The 16,499-nt window shown below is 41.8% G+C and overlaps 1 protein-coding gene across 7 annotated transcripts in view; it reads right to left on the bottom strand.

The window, feature by feature from the left end:
- Positions 1–16,499, bottom strand: part of TPD52L1 (TPD52 like 1) — a 96,867-nt gene that overhangs the window by 27,373 nt on the left and 52,995 nt on the right. For all 7 annotated transcript variants that reach the window (XM_034990506.1, XM_034990502.1, XM_034990503.1 and 4 more), the window contains exon 2: positions 7,134–7,249. In XM_034990506.1, the coding sequence (XP_034846397.1) occupies positions 7,134–7,181 (48 nt within the window). In that variant the 5' untranslated portion in view covers positions 7,182–7,249. The remainder of the gene's footprint in view (positions 1–7,133; positions 7,250–16,499) is intronic.

Here is a 16,499-nt window from a genome sequence, read left to right as displayed (position 1 = left end):
TCTGTGGGACCCTAGAAATTTACTCAAAATGGGGGGGCAGTAGGAGATTCATTAGTTATTTGAGGGAGGTAAGGGATTCATAGTTTTCTAATGAAATCCTTGATCCCCCAAAAGTGAAGAGAAACACTGAAGTGACCAATTTACCAAACACGAACCTAAAGAAAGAACAATGAGGTCCCACGCCTTACATTTTAAACATGGAAGCACACATTAAAAAGCATTTGTAAGGAACAGACTTTTAAGGATGGAGACGTGAACTTGGTTACTCAGTTGGCTCTATTCTCAGGTTTTTTAATGAAATTCTCATCATTTCAATGAAATGCTGAGACACATTTCTTGAAGCTTTCAGTATATTTATCAGTGATCTAAATATATGCCAAAAAATCTACAAGCAAATCCAGAAATTGAAAAAACACGTAATATTAAATTATATTAGCTTGCAAGAATGAAAATGAGAACCACATCTCTTTACACAGAACAGAGTTCTGCCCCACAGCAAAGCACAAATATTTTAAATGATGCTCATGGTGAGAGTCTACCCCTCATTTGACTAAAGAGATTTTTTGGTCTAGTTACACCAGTGGTTTTCAATTTCAGTTTACATAAAAGTCACTCACTGGGCATATTTAAAATGCAGATTCCAGGTGTATGCACCTTTTAATGCCCTGAGATTCTGATATCTTCAATTTGGTAGGGCCAGGCTACATACATTATTTAACAAGTGCACCCAGATACTCTGATGCAGGTGGTATGGAAACCTGATATCATAAGTACCTCTGTAAGCCACATCAAATTCTTTTTGGGATGAGGTAGAGTGCAGGTAAGTCTTTAATTGAAATATTTAATATACTCTTTCCCCTTTAATTTTAAATTAATCATTTCTTTATTATAAACTAATAGTCTGGTTCTTTGGTTTCTTGACTCCCTAGAAGATCTCCTTGTATGACCAATATTTATGCCTAAGATTAGATATTTAAACTTGATTATTTAAATATGAATTAACATGCACATAGCAAGTGTCGGAGGATGTAGCAAAATTGGAACCCATGTACATGGCTGGGTAGGAATGGAAAATGGTTCAGCCTCTTTGGAAAAGAGTCTGGTAGTGTCTTAAAAAGTTAAACGCAGAATTACCATATGACCCAACAATTCCACTCCCAGGTATATTCCCCAAAGAATATAAACAAATACATGTATACAGATGTTCATAATAGCACCATTCACAATAGCCAGATGTGAAAACAGCCAAAATACCCATCAAAGAATGAACAGATAAACAGTTGCAGTATACACAAAAATGGAGTATTTTTCAGCCATAAAAAGGAATGGAGTATTGAGACATGTTACAAAGTGGATGAACCTCAAAAACATTAGGCTAAGTGAAAGAAGCCAGACACGAAAGGTCATCTATTATATGAAATATACAGAATAGTAAATCCAAAGATACAGAACGCAGAAGGGGAAATGGGAAGCAACTGCGTAACGAATATGGGGTTTCTTCTTGGGGTGCTAAAAATAGTTTGGAACTAGAGGTGGTAGTTACACAACATTGTAAGTATACTAAATGCTGTTGAACTGTTCACTTTAAAACAGTTAATTTCATATTAAAATAGTTAATTTTATACCTCAATAAAAAAATGCAAAAAAGTATAAATTAATCTGAACTAGCTAATGAATTACCTTCAAAATGAAATTTATATTAGAAGATTGAAAATTTACTTTCCGATTTTATCTGCTAGATGACATAAAATATCTAACTTATATCTGGACAAAGAAATACTTTCATAAACTATTAAATCATCAGTGTGATGCTTAGGCGTAAGAGTATTTGGTCTCTTGCATCCACTGCTTCAAGGCCAGCCTCCTCTCCTGGTTAATCATGCCTTTGGCTAAGACTCCTAAGAACTAAGATTAAAATCCAGATACAACTTGGGGCGCCTGGGTGGCTCAGTTGGTTAAGCGACTGCCTTCGGCTCAGGTCATGATCCTGGAGTCCTGGGATCGAGTCCCGCATTGGGCTCCCTGCTTGGCGGGGAGTCTGCTTCTCCCTCTGACCCTTCCCCCTCTCATGTGCTCTCTGTCTCTCTCATTCTCTCTGTCTCAAATAAATAAATAAAATCTTTAAAAAAAAAAAAAATTCCAGATACAACTTGAGAGAGTGCAATGGTTATTTTTATGTGTCAATTTGACTGGGCCATAGGATACCCAGCCATTTGGTCAAACATTGTGTTGCATGTGCCCAGGAGGGTGTTTCTGCATAAGATTAACAATTGAATTGGGAGACTGAGTAGAGCAGATTGCCTTCCCAAAGTGGGTGGGCCTCGTCAAATCAGCTGAAGGTCTAAATAGAACAAAAAGGCTGACTTTCCTTCAGTTAATAGGGACTCTTCTAGGGGCACCTGGGTGGCTCAGTCATTAAGTGTCTGCCTTCGGCTCAGGTCATGATTCCAGGGTCCTGGGATCGAGCCCCGCATTGGGTTCCCTGCTCCGCGGGAAGCCTGCTTTCTCCCTCTCCCACTCCCCCTGCCTGTGTTCCTTCTCTCACTGTGTCTCTCTCTGTCAAATAAATAAATAAAATCTTTTAAAAAAAAGAAATAGGGACTCTTCTTGCCTGGCTGCATTTGAGTTGGGACATTGTTCTTCTTCCTTCAGATTTAAACTGTAATATCAGCTGTTCTTAGGCCTCACACCTGCTGGCCTTCAGACTGGAGCTACACCATCAGCTCCCCTGGGTCTCCAGCTTGCTGACTATAGATCCTGTGACTATCAGCCTCCATAATCACATCAGCCAATTCCTTGTAAAATCTCTATTGGTTCTGTTTCTCTGAAGGACTCTAATACAGAAGGGTATTACAATAAGACATTGCTGATTATGAACACTTCAGTTGCTCACTACTGAGTCCAGAGAGAGTGAAGAAGGCCTTGAAGGAGGCAACTAAGAGGGAGGGGCCCAGAGCCTAAGGCACTTCTTTGTGAGTCTACGACACAGGTGGCTTGAGGGTACTGTGTTCTTCCTGGGGAATCACACACCAAAGGAACAGAGAAGAGCCTAAAGGGAGACGAAGGGAGCCTGAAAATTGGCTTTGCCTACTTGATCATATTGCCTGGTGTTTTTCCCACTCCTATTAATGCCTATTTTTCTTTAGTCATTTTATCTAGAGGACACTGGCAGTATTTGATGGCTATACAATCATAAATTTACAGTACTGATGCCAACATTTCATCCTTTTCAAAAGCCCATGAACGTTATGGAATACAAAGAGTAACATGCGGCTTTGTGAAGTAAAAGTAGAATAGGATGGAAGCAGCACAGAAAGAGTGAGCAAGTTTATTCAGAGACAGAGAGAGAGAGGGGCACCTGGGTGGCTCAGTCTGTTAAGCGTCTGCCTTTGGCTCGGATCATGATCTCAGGGTCCTGGGATGGAGCCCTGAGTTGGGCTCCCTGCTTGGCAGGGAGTCTGCTTCTCCCTCTGTCCCTCCTCCTGCTTGTGTTCTCTCTCTTTCAAATAAGTAAAATCTTAAAATAAAAAGGGAGAGAAAAAAAAAAACCCAAAGAATAGATGTGTAAAGACCTCAAAAAAGATGTCAGGAGCTAGTGAGAACAAATAGCTGAAACAAAATGGTATGTCTTTATATATTGGTAAGGTTTGTAAGAAAGCATATTCAACTTCTGGTATTTAAAAATGCAAATATTTTGGGGCACGAGGTTGGCTCAGATGGTAGAACATGTGTCTCTTGATCTTGGGGTCATGGGGTTCGAGCCCCATGTTGGGTGTAGAGGTTACTAAAAAAAATAAACTTAAAAAAAGTAAATATTTCTTTAAGCTATAAAATAATTCAAGTTCATTATAAATCTAATTGTATACCTTCTATAGATAGACTACTGCAGCAGATCAGAGGTGATACTGGCCTCACAATGAAGAAACTTTTAAAAATACACATACTGCATGATCACAATAATAAAGACTAAATTGTGTTAATAACAGATTCCTCTTTTAAAATGTAAACTTCATCTAAGATGTAGCCTTTGGACAATATTGGCTTATTTTAGGTCTCCTGACACAGGGACAGATCTTCTGTTGCCAGCACTCGGAAGCACACAACAATATGTTGGCTGTGTGGATGAGTGCAGTTATGAGTTTGCCCGAAGTATAAGGGCATCCTCTTGGGCATATAAGCAACAAAATAGTGCAGGAGAAAGCAGGAGGGAGGGATCCAACATAGTCACGAGACAGTGGGAGAATCTGAGGACAGGAAGGAGAGGAGCACATTGAGGAGGAGACTGGATCGCTGGCACATTCCTAGACCCTTGTGAGCAAGGGAGTCAGAGATAAGAAGTCCTCGTACACAAAGCTCTTGCTTTCGGTCATGGCCACCAATGATCGCCTGACTCAAAGGCAATCTACTAGGCTGGCCTGTGAGGTGTCCTGTTATCCAAGTGGCAAATGGATCGAGTTGGATCTTCCGTCAGGCACAGAGAGGGGTTGCTTGTGACCAGGCGCCCAGGAAGAATGTCTGTGGAGAGCTGAGGAAGCTGGGCTTTCTAAAAGCTGTCTCTGGTCTTTGGAGGGCCACTTGTGGGACTGAAGAGATTGCTCTCTGTATGTCCTTGCTGTAATGAAACACTAGCATCTGAGCTAATCTGAATGCATATATGATCTGAAAGAACCTGGTTTGGGGTGGGTATGTGAGTGTGCATGCACGTGTGTGAGCAAGTGTTTGTATGTGTGCGCGCACACACACACACACAGCAGCATGCATTTGCAGAAGGGCAGGGAAGGCAGATTTAAGAAAAGGATGAGCATTATGCAGAGGTGGCCTGAGGTGGAGGGAGAAGAAATGGAAATGTGAAGAGAAAAAACAGCAAAGATACATTTCCTTTGCTTTTCACTGGGCCTGGGGCACAGAGCTGCGCCCATGTGCCTCTGGGAGTCATGAAGCCACTCTGGCAACGTGCAGGACTTCTTCATTTCTGAAGAATCCAGAAATAAGAGAGAGGAAGCACTCTAAAGGATGAGAACATGAATCCTGGTAACTTGAACATAGTAACGGGGTCTGGTGTTACTTTCAGAAGTCAGGCTCAAGAGTCTTAGTAATGAGATGTGCTGGAAGCTTAGTAATGTGGCCAAGTGAGACAGGAATTTCTGGCAACACCACTGGTTTTTCGTATTACAGGGGCATCCACTTAGAACCAAGGCTCACTTTTTCTTGATTAGAAAAGTAATGCGCGCTCACTGTTGAACGTTTAGAAAATGAACGCATGGGGCGCCTGGGTGGCTCAGTCGTTAAGCTTCTGCCTTCGGCTCAGGTCATGATCCCAGGGTCCTGGGATCGAGCCCCACATCAGGCTCCCTGCTCGGCGGGAGGCCTGCTTCTCCCTCTCCTACTCCCCCTGCTTGTGTTCCTGCTCTCGTTCTCTCTCTCTGTCAAATAAATAAAATCTTAAAAAAAAAAAAAAAAAGAAAGAAAGAAAATGAACGCACACAAAAAACACACTGATATGTGTGTGTGTATACCCCAGCAGTCCCAGAACCCAGAAAACTCAAGGCATTTTCTGAAGGTTGGTCGGCTACGGAGGTTTTGTCTAAACTTAAACTTGGACTATAACAGTGAAGGAATTAAGTTTTAGCTTAGAATCAGTTAGCTGATACCAGTCTGTGGAATATAACTTTTGGACACCACAACTGACATGAACAAGCTTGGTCATGAACCAGAATTCTGGGCCGTAAGAAAACACGAAGCTAGGACATTTTCCTCCACAGCTGACTTTGGTCGGTGCGTGCTGGCATGTGCAGCCAACCGAAGTCGACTGGGTGGTTCTAGATCAGTGGCCACAGACAGACCCGGCTCAAGAACCAGGCTATTTGATCGGAGGCACCGTGCTTACTGAAATAATTTCTGTTGTATCAGAAGAACAAGCGGCTCTTTCATTTTATAATGAAGTTATTTTTGGGTGTGCTTTCTGAAAGCACCTAAAAAGTCTTTAAAATTATTATAAGCTGTCTTAAACAAACACGGCCAGAGGATTAGAGCTTGAAGAGCCTGGAGTGGACTAAGCACGTGAGGGTGAGGTGGAGCTCAAAGCTGTGTCCTCAGCCTGCAACTGAGCCCAGAGCCCTGCTTCTGGCTGGACCAGGAGGAGCTTCCTATCCTCGGATCCAGGGACACAGAATGGGGAGGAATATGGGCCTCATCCCTCTGGCCCTACTGCCTCTTCTCCTTGAAAAGCTCCCTTTCTCCAGCGCTTTCCTCCCACAACATAACCGCTCATTAGCAAAGTGTTTAACGGTTAGTGGGTGCTGTAAGCAATTGGCTGTAACAAAAGTTATATTCCTGATGAGCCAGGCATCCTCCCCGCCTCTAAGTCCAGAGGCCCACAGCAACTACACAAGAATTAAGGAAACCTGAATTCACCATAGCTTTCCTTTCTGCCCCCAGAACTTTATTCTTCAGCAAATGAGTATACAACTTAAGAAGTCTAGGTGCTTCTATGACTGACTTTTAATTACAAAAATAAATCACTTCAAAGTATTTGTTGAGCTAAGCCTCTGACCTAAAGCAAGAACTGCTCTTAAAAAGGAGCTTGCCCCTGTACCTATACCAAGGTCTTGGAAGAATTCATCAGGTCTGTAAGTGATTACGATTCCCATAATATTGTGAAATTAAAAAGAATAAGAGGTGCATATTTACAGCTAATTGTCATTGTTGCTTAAGCAACATAGCTATTCCTTTTTCTACTACAACCAGTGGATAATAGACAACTAGAATTACAAAAACATCCTAGAAAAAAATGAATTACCTTACAATATATCATGTATTAAATCTTATTAAATGAAAGACAACAGGGGCGCCTGGGTGGCCCAGTCAGTTAAGCATCCGACTCCTGATTTCAGCTCAGGTCATGATCTCAGGGTCATGACATCGAGCCCCACATGGAGCTCCATGCTGGGTTGTGGAGCCTGCTTAAGATTCTCTCCCCCCCAACCCTGCCCCGCTCCCCACCCCTGTTGGCACTCTCTCAATAAATAAATAGATAGATGAAAAACAACATAATTATAACATGGGACTTATACAAAACTAACACTAACTCCTAAGATCCTGAGATAGAACAATAGTAAGATGACTAAACATACCTGAACTAATTCTGCTTTTAACTCTTCTCTTTCCTCCTCAGACAGCATGCTAGAGAAGTCGGCACTGGCTACTGTGTCTTCATCTCGTCCTTGCAATGGTTCAGTCTCCAACAAACCTTTAGGCAAGAGTGACAAAACATAATGCAATTTAAAAAAAATGAATTTAGCCAACTTGTGTCTCCACAGTCTGGAGATAAACCAGATACACTGACAGACCCTCCTGCTAAAAAACAATTAAAAAATTCCTGGGGCGCCTGGGGGCTCAGTCGGTTGGGCACCTGCCTTCAGCTTGGGTCATGATCTCGGGGCCCTGGGATCAAGCCCGATGTCAGGCTCCCTGCTCAGTGGGGAGCCTGCTTCTCCCTCTCCCTCTGCCCCCCACACCCGGCTCGTGTGTGTGCTCTCTCTCAAATAAATGAATGGGATCTTTAAAAACTAAATAAATGAAATAAAAAACAACTAAAAATTCCAGGAAAAAAAAAAATCTTTCTAAATGTGTAATGAGCTGCCAAGAAAGTAAAGAATACTAAGAAGCCAAAGAACTACGTCAAAGTGGGAAGCCAGAAGTGTAAACAAAAGAAGTTTTCATTAGTTGCACATTTGCCACCCAGACGAATTCCAGCTTCGGTGTTCACTGTCCCCTGGGGGGCAGGGGGCAGAGGACAAAGCCTAGGGCCACCCAAGGAGGAGAGGGGCTCTGCATCCCCACAGGGCTGCACCCCGAGAGGAAGGTGACCTGGAAATCAGTACCATCGCTGCCCACAGGCCTCTGCGAGGCAAGCAGCCTTGACACTCAGCACTGGGTGGACGGCAAAAGGAGCCCGCTGAGACTCCCCACCCTGAGCGGGACTGTGTGAACCAGCAACTTGAATGCACACTACGTGGGTGGCCCCAAAGAAGCTGGAGATAAGACAGCGCTGTGACTTTTGTCCACTTTGGACGTGGAAATCATGTGGATTCGAAACCTGGAGCAGCAGCGGCTGGGGGGAGACATCACAGACGAACTGATGCTGGTGGAGGGAAACAGGGAAGCGCTTGGCTCCTTGAGGACATCACTGTGCCGCACAATGACCCCAGAACAGCACCACTTCTGACTTGGTCTGTGAGAAAAATGCCTGTCGTCGAAAAAACTGACGTTCCCTAGTAGAGCCCCTGGCATCTGGATACCTCAAACATGTATGTTCTCTGAAGGATCCAGAAAACAGGCCCCCACATATATGGAAGCTTCACTTAGGACACGAGCTATGACGGAGCTGGCATTTATAAATCTGTGGGGAAAGGAGGATCTTTTAGTAAGCTGTCCCTGGACAAATAGTTATCCATGTAGAAAAAATAAAATCGGACACCTTCACACGATTCACAAAGATCAAATTATAAGCACTTTAGAAGACAATAGGGTTTATGAACCGCTAGGTAGGAAGGGACTTCTTAAACAAGACACAAAAAAAGGCAAATCATGAAAGAAAGGGTGAATAAAATGACAAATGTCTCTTAATACGGAAATTAAAAGACATGCCACTAATTGGAAGAAGGTCTTTCCCATCTGTATAACTAGCAAAAGATGAGTTCCCAGCATAAACAGAATTCTTACAAACCAGGCTAAAAAATGGAAATAACCCAACAGAAACATGCCCCAAAGACCCAAAACAGATTTGCTATAGGAAGAAATCACAAAGGGCTACCCAAGAAAATATGCTCAACCTCACTGATGTTTAGGGAAATACAAATTAAATCATCTCACATCCACTGGATTAGTAAAAAGTTCAGAGTCTGACATTATCAAATGTTGACGACTACGTGGAGGACGGAAACTCTCATACTCTGCTGGTGAGAATATAAAGAGAGACAAATAACTTGGAAAATAACTTAACATGATGTAGTAAGTTCACACACCCTACCATCCAGCAATTCTACACCTATGTATATACCTGAGACACTCATATATGAGCACCAGAGGTTACCAATAAGAACTTTCATGGTAGCAAAAACTGTGGATCATGCAAAAGTCCATAAACAGAGAACGCACAAGTATACCATGATGCATTTACACCAGCACGACTGACAACAGTAATGTGAGTAAGCTACACCGTACACGGATGAAACTCAGAAACAAGACACTAAGTGAAAAACACAAGTTGCAAAAGAATAATAAAATATAATCTCGGGCGCCTGGGTGGCTCAGTTGGTTAAGTGACTGCCTTCGGCTCAGGTCATGATCCTGGAGTCCCGGGATCAAGTCCCGCATCGGGCTCCCTGCTCGGCAGGGAGTCTGCTTCTCCCTCTGACCCGCCTCCCTCTCATGCTCTCTGTCTCAAATAAATAAATAAAATCTTAAAAAATATATATATATATAATCTCACCATATGAAGACCAAAGACATGCAAAACTAAGTAAAATGTTGTTTAGAAATAAAATTATAAAGAAAAGCAAGACTAGAGTAAAAATAATTCAGGACCAGGGTATTTTCTGAGGTGGAGTGGGTGTAGATGGGAACAGGGAACTTAACAAAGGATCTCTATAGGGCTAATGGTAATGCTCCATTTCTGGGACACTGGATTTTCGGGTATGAGTATTTTCTACACTTTAAACTTTGTAAATATTCTTTTGTATATATATTATTATTTGAGAAAACAAAAATAGAGTTTATCTAAAGTCAAAATGAAAGGTAAATAATTATCCTACAATATCAGGACATTTTAGGTAAAGAGAATAAAAATATGAACCAATCTGCAAAGTTCTTCTCAAGCTGGCCCCACTCTTGAGTCCCTTGTACCCACACCCTTTTGTCTGAATTAACAGTGTACCATCAGCCCCTTGTGTCACTGCTGATACACCAATGAAAGCAGCATCTTGCTGGTCCAAGTTCATCAGATTCTTGCCCCATCTATCTACTCCAGAGGCCAGTTTCAATGCTAAATAATTTTCTTTTTCGGGGTGCCTGGGTGGCTCAGTTGTTAAGCATCTGCCTTCATGAAGCTCAGGTCATGATCCCAGGGTCCTGGGATTGAGCCCCACATTGGGCTCCCTGCTCCAGCAGGAAGCCTGCTTCTGCCTTTCTCACTCCCCTCGCTTGCGTTCCTGCTCTCGCTGTCTCTGTGTCAAATAAATAAATAAAATCTTAAATAAATAAATAAATAATCTTCTTTTTCATGAGTAATACCTGTTCTTTGTAGAAGATAGAAAAATAAAATTATCCCTTATTAATTAAAATGACTGTTAATCACACTACCCAGAAATAATTATCATTTTGGTCCATCCTTTCTGATGATTTCTTCTATGCATATGTACACATTTTCTTGTATATATTTCTATGCACTTACTGTTGTAAACTTGATTTACTCAACAGGATTCATGAAGATCCTTTATGTCTAAAAACCCAGCCACATTTACATATTTTTGATGGTTATACAGTATTTTGTCTCATGTATGATTGATAACTTACCCTGTTTACTGAGAAGCTACAGTGAACATCTCCTAGTAAAATCATTAGGCAAAATCTTGATGATTTCCTATACACCGGATTCCAGAGTCAAAGGGCATGAACATTTTGAAAACTACTAATTATCCCTCAGAAAGGCTGTGTCAGTTCTACGCAGACATCAGCAACCTATGAGACTATCTGTAGACTCAGTACAATAATGTTAAGCAGGTCATTGAAAGGGGGTAAACACTGTCATTTATTTCTGCTAATAGATATGTATGCTTACACGTGGCCCATGTACTTTCAGTCAGTCCTAAAACAACTGTCTATATCAAGAAGTAGCAGCAGGGGGGCGCCTCCGTGGCGCCCTTGGTTAAGCCACGGACTCTTGGTTTCAGTTCAGGTTGTGATCTGCCCTGAACTGGTGAGTTGAGCCCTACCCCGGGCTCCGCTATCAGCGGGAGAGTCTGCCTGAGGGTCTCCCCCTCTGCCCCTCCCCCACTCGCATGCACACGCGCCCTCTCTCAAATAAATAAATAAATAAATCTTAAGGGGGGGGGGCAGAGCTAGCTTCAATTCCAAGCACAGATTTAAAAGATGGACGCAGAAGGTAAGCCGCCCCCTGCCCTAGGGGTTAGGATTCCAGAAGAGCCATGGTAGGAACGTCTAAGGTCCTCTGGCTCCCTAACTCAGCTGGGTCCAGGAATCGAACAAGTACTGCTTAAACTTAGTTCCTACGCAAATTCTCAATCTTCCCCTCTCTTGGCAGTGTGAGAGGACATGTACCATGGAACAGACAGTAGTTCCGGCTACTTAGACTTTTCAAGACAACAGACATCTTTAGTATCTTCTTATATTCTAAGAGAAAACAATAATTTGAAATCCATTTTAGTTGATAATAGGTTGAGTTGGGAAACTTCTACTGAATTTAGGAAAAGGCAGAGCCCCGTATCCAGGAGCTAACTTCTTATTTTCAGGGGAAAGAACAATGACCTCATAAAGTGAGACATGCAGCTGACCTTGGGCTCCCATCTGCCACTGTGCCCCTCCAAGGCCACATCCCCCAATCTTCCAAAGCCTCACTCCCAGAAAGCAGCCATTCAGGAAATCTGCCTGGAGGCTGGGTTGCTAGTTAGTTCAGGTCTAATTAGACCAGTTTCCTTCTTCCTTCTTATTTTTGAAATGAAATGCCCATTCCCCATCTTCTTTTCCTATTTATGCCTCTATTTCCCTGATGCAGCCTCCTCCAATGGGTGTTCTCGGAGTCACACGGTTCAGCACAGGGTGCCATGTGGACGCAGACAAAATGAAAACAAGGCCTGCTCTTCCCAGCATAATATGCTCAATTCACTGGGTTAGGGAAGCAGTCATCAAATCATGAGGTCAGAGGAAAATTCCAGAATCAAGGAATAGATGAAAAGAGGAGTTAAATAAAGATGGGATTCACAGTGAAAGTGAGTCAGAACGGGGAGGAAAAATAAAAGCAAAGGTAAGAGACGCCAAGGGACAGACGAAAATGTGAGAGGACAGCGCAGTGAGTATAAAATGACTTAGTTACTATGGAAGCAGGTATTAGAGGAGATTAAATACATAGTTTTAATAAAAGCAATTATTAGAGGGCCAAATCACTCAAGAGACATAGTTTTTAGCAGACACCAGTACATTATGAATGTATGTAACTTCATGAGTTTGATTCTCTTTCCAGATGTGCAAACTATGCCCCCTCTGACTAGCATATGCCCCCCTTGTCTTGGAGCCAGAAGATCTTGGACCCTCCCTATCTGTGGGTCTGCCGCTAACGACAGAGTACACGCGATCGCAATGATCTCATCTGTAAAACTGTTACCTTATAAAATCGTTGTTAAAATTAAATTATGTTAAATCAGATAAGACATGTAAAAATGTTATAAAATTTTTAATTTCCATATAAACCACAGCAGCATATTGCTGAAATTAGGAGTAATCGTTTTAAAAAATATTAATGTGTTGGGGCCCGTGGGTGGCACAGTCAGTTAAGCGTCAACTCTTGATTGTGGCTCAGGTCATGATCTCAGGGTCGTGAGATTGAGCCCCACGTCAGGCTCCATGCTGAGCATGGAGCCTGCTTGGGATTCTGTCTCCCTCTCTGCCCCGCCTCCCTCACACCTGCTCAAAAAAAAAAAAAAAAGACATAGTGTGAATACATTTTGGGATCCTGCCATAGGAGTATTTTGCACCTAAATACAGCGATTTTACTTTCATTTATATGCAATAAAATATATAGACATTTTAATAAGGGTAAACAAATATCCATAGGTCTGACTGTAATGCAGGAATTGTGCTTCTCTATTGGCCAGGCACATCTTTGGGAAGCAGGTAGGTCCTAAGGTAGTTGTCAAATGCTACCATGTGCCTACAATTGGCCATGATGACTCATTCAGGGCTGAATGACACAACATACCGAAGCAGATCCAGCAGAGAAGTGGACCCAGCCTTGGTGAGGGGGATCCTCACTTATGAACCTGAGTTCAGGGTTTTGACTCATTTGCAAACTGATGGCTTCTAAGTTAGGCTAGTCTGACTCCAGGGCCTATGTCCCTTCCTGTCCTACAACCTATGAAGAAAAGTAGACAAATATTGGCAAGTACAAATCAAGAAATGAGCTTGAGATTAAAATGCCCCTTTCAACCTTGCAATGAAATTGCCCATTGGCATCAATACACTTTTTTTTTTTAAGATTTATTTATTCATTTGAAGATAAAAAGAGAGAGAGAGCGTGCAGGGGGAGGGGCAGAGGGAGAAGGAGAGACAGTCCCAAGAAGACTCCGCAAGGAGAATGGAGCCTAACACGGGGTTCGAGCTCACGACCCTGAGATTCCTGAGATTAGGAGTCTGAGATCATGACCTGAGCCAAAACCAAGAGTCAGACGCTTAACCAACTGTGCCACCCAGGTGCCCCAGTATCAATATATTTTCAAAGCATCTTGTTGAGCTCTCCAGTGGATGAGGTCATGGCTTCATGCATATGATTAGAACAGTACAGACAGCTAGGAGTTAAAATGATTACAAACCATGATTTCAGATGAATGACCATATCCTGCATTGTTGGCAAATATATAAAAGTTGCAGGATTTCTTTTAAATGGCAAAATAATCTTGCATGGATGTGTGTGTACACCCAAACTAAGGAATTAACAAATAAATATAGCTGTGGAACCAAGCAAAGGAAGAAAAGTGTGTATTTTCAAAAAGAATATAAAATTATTCCAGGACTTAATAAAAAGAAAGAATGCAATAAATGAAAATTCACCCTGGTTTAAATAATAAATCTAAGACTGTAATGTTTATTACTTACTTACATTTTCATCATGACTCAGGCATTCTTTTCACATAAAACTTCAAACCATCTCCATTTATTCTCTCCGGGAAAAACTACTGAGCTACTCTCACTGTTGGATTTATGGTTATCTTAAAGTGCACAAAAACTAACACATGTTAGTTCAAGGTGGGTGGAAATTAAAGATATAAATAAAACAAGTTTATTTATTAGAATCCTTTCTGCACATTTACTAAACCTACCACCAAAACCTAAATATGGGGCGCCTGGGTGGCTCAGTTGGTTAAGCGACTGCCTTCGGCTCAGGTCATGATCCTGGAATCCCGGGATCGAGTCCCGCATCAGGCTCCCTGCTCAGCAGGGAGTCTGCTTCTCCCTCTGACCTTCCTCCTTCTCATGCTCTCTGTCTCTCATTCTCTCTCTCTCAAATAAATAAAAATAAAATCTTAAAAAAAAAAAAAACAACCTAAATATGATTTCTTATGCACCTCCATCATTGAACTGCTTTCCATTCATTTACTAGCAACTTGTATCTAGCCTATTACTGAATCTCATATCTAGCGTTTAAACGTGTTTTTTCCTGTTGCCCTGCAGTTTTGGCAGTGGCCTCCAATGCGAAGAAGAATAATGGGAGCTTACACCCCCACATCATAAAACTAAGGCTTGAACCCTAGTGCATGACATGCCAATAGATTTTATAATTGGTTCTGCCAGGGGTGAGATCACCTTCCTCTAGCCCTTGAGTCAGGGTGAAGAATGGAGCAGGGAGGGTGTGGCCTGTAGGAAATTTGCATACACAGACAAGCAATGATAAAAACAATACTTTCTTCTCCCAGAGATCATCACTATAAAACCTTCATGTACATCTTTCCAGATCTCTTCCTATATCTGCAGCACATTTTCCCCCACATGTTAACATCTCTGAAAGTGGGATACCTCTTACAATCAATGGCGTCTTACCATTAATTAGCAGCATTTTTTCCCGTAGTGATATAAAACAATAGGGTATCTTAAAATCTTTGACATCTTAGATTTTAAGAATCTGATATATAGATATATACGTATAAAATTGAATATATTTTATATATATGTATATTTAGATATATCCATATAATTAAAAATGAGATCGGGGCGCCTGGCTGGCTTAGTTGGAAGAACATGCAGCTCTTGGTCTCGGGGTCATGAGTTTAAGCCCCATGTTGGGTGTAGAGATTACTTAAATTTTTTTTTTTAATGAAATCACACTATTTTGCAACTTGATTTTTTTTTCAGACTTTTTTTTTTTTATTTTATTTTTAAGTAATCCCTGCACCAGTGTGGGGGCTCAAACCCATAACCCCGGGATCAAGAGTCGCATGGTCCACCCACTGAGCCAGCCAGGTGCTTCAGACAACTTTCTCTTCTCATCTTTTTTAAATCTCATCTGAAACCAGACCATATCAAAGGTCCCCAACTGATCCTATAATGTATCCAGAGCTGTTTTTCCCAAACCCATATCTAATCCGCAGCTGCATACTCACCTGCTTGTTATGCTCCTTAAGCCTCTTTTCCTCTAGCTAATTAATGGCTTGTGGAAGAGCCCAGGCTTTGTCTTGGCAAATTCATCCCAATAGCTCAATTAATGCTTCATCAGGTGATTGCAAGAATATAGTCTATTGGGAAGAGACCCCTTTCGGGAAAACTAATCTTAGGAAGAATCCCAGCTCCGCCCTTTTCAACTCTGTGACTTCGATAGTTTGAAACTTGGTCTTTTCATATGTAAAACTGGTGATAATGTCTACCCACAAAAGGAGGTTGTCAGGAGTCACAGTTTTGCAAAATACTAGCCCTGTGCCTGGTAAATAATAATCGGTTAGCACTGGTTAGCACCCAGTCTGGTCACACATGAGTAAATTCTTCCTTGATCAGAATTATTTAGAAAATTCAAGTGCTCTGAGAAAGGGGAAAAAAAAAAAAATAGAAGCTACTACTCTGTCCTCAAGATGTGAAAAACATTTCACTGCAGAGACTAATCACTCACATATGTACCTTAAGTAACACCATAGAGCTGGCACACAATTATACGCAAAGGGAGTGCTCTAGAGAAACCTGAACCCTCATGCCATGCTCTGCTTATCCTTCTGCCCGCTCCCTAGAAGGAGCCCTATGTTCACACAGCACTACCCTTTCTGGCCATTGCCTCACGGAGCAGGATGAAGACCTGACTCAGAGGCAGCCTCTGGATTTCTCTCTCAAGATTTTAAACTATGAGACAATGGATGGGTTGGTGCAACAAGGTTAAAGCAGGTACTAGCAGAATTTGTAGAGTGTGGGCCTAAGTCTTCCTCACAGCTGCCTGTGTTTCTCTATTCGTCATCCATTCAACAAATACTTACTGAACGCCTAACCAAGTGCTGTGCAGGTCTTTGCTTTCACAGAACTTACAGACCTGCTTGTCTGGAGGCCGGCTGTTTGACTTCTGAATTTCCATGAGCTTCCTCCTCACCATTAAAAGAAACCTCATTTTCATTTGAGCTAGCCTGAATGTCTTTCTCTTTTTCATACACATAAACTCTTGAATTAAACAGAGACAATAATATTATCAAATTCAGGGAAAAGAGATCATTATGAACTCTACCAAGTTTTAGCTC

The sequence above is a fragment of the Mirounga leonina genome, unplaced genomic scaffold (assembly GCF_011800145.1).
Source record: "Mirounga leonina isolate KUSES-001 unplaced genomic scaffold, KU_Mleo_1.0 Mir_53, whole genome shotgun sequence".
Taxonomy (NCBI): domain Eukaryota; kingdom Metazoa; phylum Chordata; class Mammalia; order Carnivora; family Phocidae; genus Mirounga; species Mirounga leonina.
This window is presented reverse-complemented; position numbering and strand designations above follow the sequence as displayed.